The following is a 10,895-nucleotide window of genomic DNA, read 5'->3' on the forward strand; positions in this document are numbered from 1 at the left end:
TTAAACAAACAAAACATCTCCCGAACATGCGCTAAGCGCTGCCAATCACAACACACTTGGGCCAGCTAACCAATCACAAAACATATCGTATTTTCGAAACGCCACATTCTGGCTGGGGAGAGAGGAGCTGCTAATAATGTAAAATGTGAAAAATAATGTGTCTTTTAATCAAAAAGGCATGAAAACATATTCTAGTACACCCCAAAAACAAAACCCCTTTAAAAAATGTCATGGCTCTTATGATTATTCTTACATGATTATTCCAAGTTAATAATCAAGTAAAAAGGAATTTATACCTGCATGATACACTTTAGCCACATTGGACCAGAAGTTTGGAAAATAGATGGATGATGAGTTGGCTGCGGCACCATTTTCTGGTCAGACGTGGGAATTCATTGGGCACGACCTTCAGAGTGGATTATGGATATTCTCCAGTCGTTGAGCATACAGTGGTTGTACACTCGTTATTGCGGTGCATTGTGGGATTGAATAAGTGTACTCGATAACATCCACTATGGTTTCGAACACCACTACAAATGAATGTCGCCTCAAATAGTACCCAGTTTAAGGGTATAGGGGGCGATTTCGGACACAGCTGATATTTTTATGTAATACTAGCTTATCTAACACTATCGGTTAAGTTAGAGTAGGGTTTAGTGTAAGTGGCACTATACGTTAATTGTTTTCTAACCTGGCAAAGCGTCAACCTTTTAACACCACTCTCCAGACATTTCATTTCTGAACTGCAGCCATATATGTACAACACCTCATTTAAAGGTGCAGTAAGCGATTTCTGAAAAACACTGTTGATATTTGACATGAACCCAAACAAACACACCCCTCCCTCCATATCCAAAATGCATGAACATGTAATGCAAGAGTGGACGTCAATTTATCATAGAGCGACTCAAATTAATGCTTCATGAAAAATAAAGCAAATATGACAAAATAATTACAAGGAAGAACAAAAAATTGTAAGCTGGTCTACTTTCAACAGCGTTTCTTAGAAATCGCTTACTGCACCTTTAATAAAACATTGCCAGATTCACGTTCATCTGTTGCGGATAAAACTTAACGTGTTTTTAGCGTCACTCACCGGATATTTCATTTTCGAACTGCCACCATATGTACAAAAACCAGTGTAATAAAACATGTCCAGATTCGTGTTCATCTGTTGCTAATAGATCATGTTTCTGTGCCACTCATTGGACATTTCACATTTTGAAAGTGTCACGAAACATGCAAAAAGCATTGTAATGTCATTTTGCACAGGCATGATTTATTTCAATGAGCCTGGGTTGTCAAATCACCATTCAAAGAAACTTTGTTGCTATTTTCATTCTATTTTGAGCTCAGATGCAGCCTTCTGTATCGCTGTCATCGGTGCATCTGGCAAGACTCGGTTCCCATTAGTAGACTGTGAGATGTAGATGTCTTTAGTTTCATCACGGACAGTCTTCAGAAAGACCATGATCCCTGAACCTCCAGTTCCTCTTTCCTCCAGCGCTGTTGGCGCTTTCCTGATAGCGTCGAGCTCCTCGACCAAACCCTGCTTGTTTTCACGGAGCTTTTTGGCACGGGACGCCGGGATAGTGATGTAACGGGTGACAATGTTGATGTGGTAATTCCGAAAGTCCACCAATCGGGCCACACATTGTTCAAAGGTGTGCGTTAGGCGCTCATCCGCTTGCTGGAGCACGAAGTCGCGCAGGGACGGGCGACCAGAGATGTCTTCAATGAAGCGCTTATGGGAGGGCGGCATGTAGTCCCTCATTCTTCTCAGGAAGGCCCCTGTTTGAACAGTATTGACAGAGCGTAACTACATTTTCAATAAAAATGCAAAAATGCATCTGACATTTAATAAATTATCTTTGCATTTTATATAGGCCTATTTATATAAGAGTTAAAAAAAAAGTGTGGGTCATAAGATTGTTGAATGTTTTTTGACATTAGGCTGTGTTTAATTTACCAAAAATACAGTCAAATTGTTATATTGTGAAATGTTATTTTTAATTCAAATATTTGAATATACAGTACTTTGAAGACTGGTGTAATGATGCTGAAAATTTAGTGTCAGAAATCATTGTAAAATGCTGATTTGCTGCTTGAGAAACATTTATTATTATCAATGATGAAAATAGTTGTGTTGCTTAATATTTTTGTGGAAACCATGCTAACAAGATTTCAGGATTCTTTAAAGGGAGAGTTCACTTTAAAATGTAAATACTGTCATCATATACTCGCCCTCAAGTTGTTTCAAACCTGTATGAATTTCTTTCCTCTGCTGAACACAAAGGAAGATATTTTGAATAATGTCAGTAACCAAACAGTTAACTGGTCCCATTGACTTCCATAGTAGGGAAAAAAAATACCATGGAAGTCAATGGGACCAGTTAACTGTTTAGTTACTGACATTATTCAAAATATCTTCCTTTGTGTTCAGCAGAAGAAAGAAATTCATACAGGTTTGAAACAACTTGAGGGCGAGTATATGATGACAGTATTTACATTTTTAAAGTGAACTATCCCTTTAATGTCTTTACAGTCCCCTTTGAATAATTTAATACTATATTAATATTATTATGATTAACCGTGAGTGGAATAACTGATGGTTCTCTTACCACTGTTGCCTTCATGCTGGACTCCCAGAAGCTCATCAAAGCTGTGTAAGATACTACTTTGTGCTGCACTGCCTCCCGAAAACTCCATTGGCTTCTCATGAACTCCCTCGTACACGAGACCTTCAGGCATTGATGGGTTATCTTTCCATCTAAAACCCACATTAAGGAGGGTAAAGTTTCATATATTCAGAAATACTTTTTAAAAAAAGCTGTGAAACCAACAGACTTACCCAGAGAGAAAGATCCTCATAATTCCGTAGAATATGGAGGGATCTACATATTCTGAAACGGTCACAATAAGTATAGGCTATTACAACCACTTGAATGAACGTATAGAGGTCATTTATCACCTTAAAAAGTATTACCATGCATTAGTTTAAGAGCATGTTTCATGCTGTCTATGGCCTGACTGACAACATCCAGAGCTGTGGTGACCATAGCAACATCATTATAATGGACACCGTTGATGACATCAAGGATAGACTGTAAACAAAAAATAAGCAGCATTACCGTGGTACAGTAATGTTATCAGATGGCAGTACAGAATGAGTGCAATGGTTTTTCAAATTTGTAAATAAAACAAGGATGATTGGAGTAAGCTTTACAAGAGAATACTTTTCAATTTCGGAGCAATTTTCAAAGTTCATAATCACATACCATGGTATTTGCACTCCAAGGTTATTCAACAAATACCATAGTGTATCAGTATGAATGATCTGCTATCATGGTTTCTGTATCTCAGTGCTCTGTGGCATTTGTAAGAGTGTCAGACCTTCAGGCCAGGAACAGCTGCCAGCTCCACCAGAAGTGTGACCAGAAAAAACCCTCGTACACTTTCCCCTCCAGGCAAAGTCAACAACAACTCCAGGTTCCTTACAGGACACAAGAACAGTCCCTTCAGAACAGCACTAGCCATAAACTACATCAACATCAAAGTCTTTCATTTTTACATGTTATCATGTCTAATTCTCCACGTAAATGTATTGTAAGGGAAATGCTACAAAGAGGATCTGAATACACACAGCACATTTACATATTCCACACTGTACATAATAAGATGGCTCCCTCTGCTGGTTCTAAGCATCAATAACACTTAAACATTTGTTAATTCAACAAACGTACTTACTCCATGGAAAAAGGTCTGGGAACAATCAGTGTCCAGTTGTGCATGCAAAAGAAATGTACAATTTATCATGCATATGTCACATCTGAAACATAGCTGATTTGTCTGAATATACACTGTATGTAAATCCCTTTTTTTCTTTTTCTTTTAATACAAAAAGAGCATTTAACATGTTTCTTACATTCACTCAGATATTGCAATTTAATTTCCAGTTGACTCAGAAGTGAACTTGAATCACATCACAGTAATAACAATATCAGATTCATGAGTTATTGTTTTTAACTACAAATGGTGAAACATTAATATAATATCTATTATAATGAAATTGATCAGTGGAAACGTGGGGCAAAAATAAAATACTATTTTAGCCCAATTGATGTATTTATTTATGACATCTACCAACAGGAGATTACAGTATTCATGCTAACAAACCAAACCCTGACCCCTTGGTAGTACACTTGGTCATTCAATGTATACTGAAAATGTCCACACTGTGCACAGTACACATACTGCAGAAAAAGTAAAAGTATAAATTTCCCTAAAAGTGTATGTTCAGTTTTAATGCAGCTTTTAATGTCTTCTGCAGTCTCAAAATTATTAAACCCCCTGAATAGAACCCCTCACAACAGCACAACTCTACAAAACAGGTGTTGTCTCAAGCACACCTGATGCAACCGATCAAGGGCTTCATTAGTTTCACCAGAGAATGTCTAATAAGGGGAGAAGGTTCACTCTCGCTACACTTCCGGCTTCTGACTGGTTGCAGTTCCACTCTGATTCCATATGAGGGCGCTCACAGGACGAGTGCAGAATGAATGGAGGTCTATGGAGCTATACCCCTCAAAATCCACTTTTCTCAAGATATAATTTTTTGTCTAGTAATTTGAATGTTGTATTCGAAAGGAGATGCAAAGAAATTGCACATTGCTGGGTGTTAGATTTTTTAGAGTCACTTATTTGCTTTAAAATGTCTTTCAAAATGTCAATGACGTCATACACATCGTACGACCAGAGATACTGCTTTACGGCAATCCTTCAGTCACTTTGGTGTTTTCGCGCTCTGCACTTTATTTTCTCTCGAGGCATCGCCAGCACAGCTGACACAGGTAAACACACGTGCTAGAAGAGTTTCTGCTAGAATACATTCTGTTCCCGCTTCGGATGCCATGATGCCATCAAGCGGTATCTCTGGTCGTAACCAGTCCTTCACTGACCAATCAGCGTTCATTAGCAGAATGCTAGCGTGTTATGGGCAACAACAACTCAACCTGTAAGAAATCGAAAGGACATAAGTACTCGTTCATTCAATTTTTGACCTATAACCCATGTTGAACTTGATAAACCTACAATCAAATCTGAGATTTCTCAACGGCAATCGGCTGAAAGGGACAAATTTAGCCGTCTAGCCCCATAGACTCCCATTCATTTTGCACTCGGGGGTGATTGCCCCCAGTGGAACTCTGGTGGAACTACAACCAAAATTCGGTACAATAGGACTTAATAGGGAGTGAACAGGCTCTCCGTAGACGGGCTCTGGTTTCACCAGGTGTGCTTGAGCAAGAACACATGAGATATCTGAACTGGCCAGGGGATTGTTGAGGGGGCTTTCACACTGGCAGTTTAGTTCGGAACGGGGCACGGTTCGCATGAAAAATCGCTAATGTGAACGCTATCATGCGGACCCGGGTGCGCACTGGGGTCCCGAACCCGAGACTACCCCCTATTCAACGAGTTGATCAGAGTTCAGTTGCTCCCGAACCATGCCGCGGTTCGCGTGAATGTGAAAGCAACACAGAAGTAAAGTAAACAGGAAGTAAAGTGACCTGCGCATGCGTTTTAGCTGAATATTATGTATTTAGTTAAATAAAACACATGTAAGGGACGAGAGTGAGCCTTCAGTGTATTCGCTCATAGCGTGTGGAATCAGTCTCCTCAAAAGAGTCTGTTTGCATGCAGCAGAAGGCCACCTTATGCGACACACACACACACACAACACACACACACAGTAAAACACTCAGCTGAGCATAATAGCACCGCATTAATAAAAAAACACAATATATTGACCCGCGTTCTGTTTTGGGGTGCTGCGGGGGGCGCCGGGTATGGGGTTATTATTGTTGCAAAATTCCAAATAAATAGATTCATATTCACAAATAAAAGTAAAGAGATTCACAAAAATGTATCGAATTCACAAATAAATAGATTAAGATCCACAAATAAATGTAAAGAGTTTCACAAAAAAATATAAAATTCACAAATAAATAAAATAAGATTGGCAAATAAATAAAATATTTACAAATGTTTAATTATTTTACAAACACAACTCTGCCTGGCATTTATTTGTGAACCGCTTTCTGTGCATTTGTAAATCGCTGCACACATTTGTGAATCGGTTCCTGTGCATTTGTGAATCCCCTCAAGCATTTGTGGATTTTGAAACGTTGACGTGCAGATAAATCCACAAATAAGTGGACTCCACCCACCGCCTACTCAAGCCAATCAGATAACGACCACATTGAGCTGGCCAATCGTAGCACGTTATCACTTCAACCAATCTGCTGACCCAAAAGAACAAGAAAAATGCTCAAAATCATACAGTATAAGCCACAGAAGTTTTAGGATTCTGTTCTGTGGAGCGATTAAGCGAAATATGAATAATACAGAATAATATTAATGCAAGGCGACTTAAGTGTACGCAAATAGATTCCTCTTTCATGTTTTTTTACCACACTAAATAAAAAAATTAAGGTACACTTTATAATTATGTCAATTTAAAAGTTTTACTTTAAAGGACTTTTAAATCATTATGTTTAATAAACTTTTGTCATGCTTCAAAGAAGTAAACTTATTTTAATTACATTTTTAAATATAAATGATTTGATACGTATGAAGTTCATATTTTAATCAAACAAAATTGTAACTTCATCATTACAAATTTGTAATTACTTTAAATACATGACATTGAAGTTTCAATAGAAATCAGTATATTTTAAATTATATTTTCTACTAAATGCTTGTCAATGTAGTATACTTTGTATTTCAAGAAGTAATTGTGAAATCATATTGAATTTAATTACGTTCTACTTAAGTGGATCAAAAAAGCACTCAAGTTCAGCTGCATTTAATATAAATTAAAACTATAATGTATTTTCATTTAATTGTAAATAGCATGCAATTAATTCCCCAAAACACTGCATTTAGTTCACGCATAAAGGATTAGTTCACCCAAAAAAGAAAATTCTGTCACTCACCCTCACGTCGTTCCAAACCCCTAAGATGATAATTTATCTTCAAAACACAAATGAAGGCATTTTTAACAATATCTGACTGATTTCTATATATCTCAAATTTCATCAAAAAGATCTTCAATTGACCGTTCGCAAAGACCCGCCCCCCTTAGTTACTGTCGCTATGTCCGACAAGCTATGCCGCTCTCACGCCACACAATGTTCTCACGCAGTGAAAAACACATCGCGGAGCAGAGAGACACTGACAACACACTGACAGACAGGACAGACCAGGTTACTTTTTGGTTACTTTTGATAATAAACATATTAAACAAAGTCTCACCTTTCAAATTTGGTCATTTTTTAAAAGAAATTTAAACAATAAATACTGTTTTGTGGCTCTTTAATGTGTCTGACAGATCGCTGTAGAGTCTCAGATAAAGCTGCTCGTGAACCGATCATCTCTTCCTTCTAGTTCATTTATAGCATCAAATAAACATGAATGAACATCAGAAGGAATGTTGTTTTAACCGCGGAAAGGCGTCAGTACACGCCGCTTCTCAAGTTCAAATCCTCCCATGTTAATCTACTAACTCTCCTGACTGCTTTGTCCGACAAAATGGCGGATGGCAAAGTATGATTGGTCAGATCACCTGTCAATCAAGCTCCCTGCGAAGGGTCAATTGTGTTCTGAAGATGAACGAAAGTCTTACGGGTTTGTAGATGAGGGCGAGAAATTAGTGACTAGGTGAACTATCCCTTTAAGTATATTCTATTAAAGCCCCCCCCCCCCCCCCCCCAGAGGTAGATGTTGGTAGATGTTTTAATTGCAGTTTCAATCTCTCGAGATAAGGTCAAAACAATTGAGTCAAGAACTGAGAGCCCTCAATGGCAGCTCTCAAATGGCAACTTACAAGCATCTTAAATTGAGATGAATATGAATGCTAACTATACTGAAGACCCTAATTAAATGATAATTATTTCCACCTAAACCTTAATACAATGAAAGTGAAAAGTGGCGTGACGTGAAGCAACACATACTCGGAATATGTCCTCTACATTTAACCAATCCAAGTTAGTGCACACACACATATTAGAAACAGTAGTGAACTCACACACACACACACACCTCAAACAAAATATTTGTTAAAACAGTAAAGGCTAGCAGTATTTTTACATATGGATCAGTGAGTTTACCCATCTGGGTCTGTTTTCTTCCAGTTGGCAAGGACTGTGTCCGCGTGGATGAGAATCGGGGGCAGACCCAGTCTCCGAGACACCTCACAGAACGGCACCGACAGATTCTGCGGAAGCACCTGGAAGTTCATGACATACAGTGAATACTCAGACAGGTCCATTCTGTGGTTCAGTCCTATTCGTGAACTGCATATGAAATCATTGTTGTACTTTTACTGTCTCTCTCTCTCCCTCCTGCCATACGTAACCCATAGCCATTATGCTCAAAGCCAGATGGGCCAAACGCAGCTCACGATAGCTCTGCAACAGATGAGTCTCCAACAGAGGCATCTGAGATATGATAACACATAAAAAACAATCATTATTGGATTATTAGGCCTTTCAGACCCTGCATCCGCATTCTCAACATCTCCATTAGTTTATTTTCCCTCACTTGATACCTAAATCACAAAAGATTATTAGATTGGTTGCAAAATACCACACTGTTGTTGTTGTTTAAATGAAGCATGGTGGCATGTGACTGTCACTGTCAGTTACACACGGCAGAGAAATATGGCAGAATTATGGCTATTAGTGATTTGTGTTTAAAAAAATATAGTTTGTTTTTAAAATTAAAATAAAGTACACAGTAGTCTTTTACACAGTTGAACTTATTACAGTTATAACCACAGAGCTTTACCTGCTTTATTAATGAAAATGAAAATTAATAATTATATCAATTTTTTGGGAAAATTACTATAATTACTTATCTGGATGGTGCAGTAGTTCAAAAACAATTAGAAATAATATTAGTTAAAATAACAAATAAATGATTGTAAATATAATAAATAAGCCTAAATGTTAACTGAACAATTAGGCCTATCATTTATAAAAGGATTTCATAAAAAGGCTTATTTCTGTGTAACTGAAACATAATTTGGGCCTGAAATGGATACACACTGAAATCCCCTCAAGTTCCTCTAAAGAAAATAAAAGGAAAGAAAGGCAGAAAGGAAAATGGAACTAAAAGGAAACAATCTATGACTTTATATATGGTCGCTGAAGCACAACATAGTGGTTTGAAAAGCAAAATGTTCAAATTGATTTTCTTTCTTTGTTTCATTTTTGTACTATTGTGTGAAGGATCATACATCATGAATTCTGAGGCGCAAAGAGTGAGAAGAGATGAGTTCTGGCATATTTCTGGCAATGTCCATCCAGGGCTTGTAGTACACCGGCAGGTCTGTCTGGAACACAGTGTAGATGTGTATAGATTGTGTCCATAACACAGTATGTAACATAATATAAGTTCATGATTCATTTTCGTTACATTTACTGTAATGCAAATGCGTTTTGATATATAGAAATCCTACATATATTTCATGTATACTTCAAAACATGTAATTATGACTTACATATATCCGTAATACACATTTATGCTTTTTCTCAGCCAAAGAGTTGAATATGGCTGATTGCACAGTCCAAAGGTGTACCTTGAGGTGATGTTTATGTTTTACACCAGTCATTGAAAGAGATACATAATCCCAGATACTAAACGTGTCAAAGTTAACGATTCTAAAGATACAGCTAAACAATTATCTGCACTTAAAATAAATTATGAAGTCAGCTTACTAATTTGATCTACTTTCAAACTTTTCTGTAAGAGCTCTGTAAGAGCTTGTATTAACCTATGTACCATTAAAGCAAATAGATAAAGGTCACTCCGAAAGCAAACAGTGTCGAAGTCTAATGCTTTTATATGCAAGTAATCAGTCTTAATGTATCTTAATATGAATACAAATTAATAGTTTGTTAAAAACATTCCTAATACTTGGACTATATCAAGTCATGAAACAAACTGATTTGTACCTGAGAACAATTAATTGTTTTCTTGTCATAAATGTACATATTTTTAGCCAGTTCATTTCCCTAAATACTAGTAGCCTACACAGCATAAAAGACACCGACATAGTACATTCTTACTACAATTTTATAATATCCAAAAACAAAAACAAAAGAGGATTAGTTTAATTACAGCTAATAAAAAGTGTAATGACCTACCAGAGGCTCAGGAAGAATAAACCCACAATCCTCAGAGATGTGAAACTTTCTCAAAGACAGTAGTGTCTCTGTATGTTTCACTTCAGTTCCCATAATGTCTATTACAATACTAGTGATCGACTCTCTGTTTAGCAAGTGTCAGGTATATGCCACTTACTGTGCTCTATAGCTCTCTCTCTCTCTCTCTCTCTCTCTCTCTCTGTCTCTGCCTCTGTCTCTCTCTCTCTCTCTCTCTCTCTCTCTCTCTCTGTTCTACCGTTAACAATGAACTTTCCTCACTTCCCTTTTCAGAAACCATATAATGTATGTGTTCAAAACCACTAAGGTCCTATAATGTCAGTTGGCATAACCTGTAATACAAGGGCAATTTCTGTAATTGCATTGTGCCATTTCAAGCAACAACAAAAAAATGAATTCAGAAAGTTATAGGCTGAGAGTTCATGTTATGAGTAGGTACACTTAAAGGGATAGTTCACCCAAAAATGAAAATTAGCACATGATTTTTCACCCTGAAGCCATCCTGGGTGTATATGACATTCTTCAAATGACATTCACGAATATAATCAGAGTTGTATTAAAAAATGTCCATGATTTTTTTTTAAATACTCCAGGCGGCTCCAGGGTGTTAATAAAGGCCTTCTGAAGCGAAATATATCCATATTTATAACTTTATAATCTAAAATAGCT

The 10,895-nt window shown here is 37.2% G+C and overlaps 1 protein-coding gene across 1 annotated transcript; it reads right to left on the reverse strand.

Annotated features, from left to right (window-relative positions):
• Positions 1–1,259: 1,259 nt before the first annotated feature.
• ido1 (indoleamine 2,3-dioxygenase 1) lies at positions 1,260–10,369 on the reverse strand. The gene is made up of 10 exons (XM_079638111.1): positions 10,209–10,369; positions 9,299–9,394; positions 8,379–8,498; positions 8,169–8,287; positions 3,748–3,762; positions 3,394–3,493; positions 2,987–3,104; positions 2,852–2,903; positions 2,622–2,770; positions 1,260–1,791 (listed from the first exon to the last, which is right to left on the reverse strand). The coding sequence occupies exons 1-10, from the start codon at positions 10,299–10,301 to the stop codon at positions 1,337–1,339; spliced, it is 1,317 nt and encodes a 438-aa protein (XP_079494237.1). The 5' UTR covers positions 10,302–10,369; the 3' UTR covers positions 1,260–1,336.
• Between the last annotated feature and the right edge of the window lie 526 nt (positions 10,370–10,895).

The sequence above is a fragment of the Phoxinus phoxinus genome (assembly GCF_949152265.1).
Source record: "Phoxinus phoxinus genome assembly, chromosome: 15".
In the NCBI taxonomy this organism is placed as follows: domain Eukaryota; kingdom Metazoa; phylum Chordata; class Actinopteri; order Cypriniformes; family Leuciscidae; genus Phoxinus; species Phoxinus phoxinus.

What these genes read in the sequence shown, in the direction of transcription:
- ido1 (XM_079638111.1), bottom strand. Translation starts at nt 10,301, where the DNA reads ATGGGAACTGAAGTGAAACATACAGAGACACTACTGTCTTTGAGAAAG. An exon ending in GAGAGAGAGAGACAGTAAAA is followed by an intron (nt 8,288 to 8,378) that starts GTACAACAATGA and finishes ATGAACTTCCAG; the next exon opens with GTGCTTCCGCAGAATCTGTC. An exon ending in TGCTCTTAAACTAATGCATG is followed by an intron (nt 2,904 to 2,986) that starts GTAATACTTTTT and finishes TGACCGTTTCAG; the next exon opens with AATATGTAGATCCCTCCATA.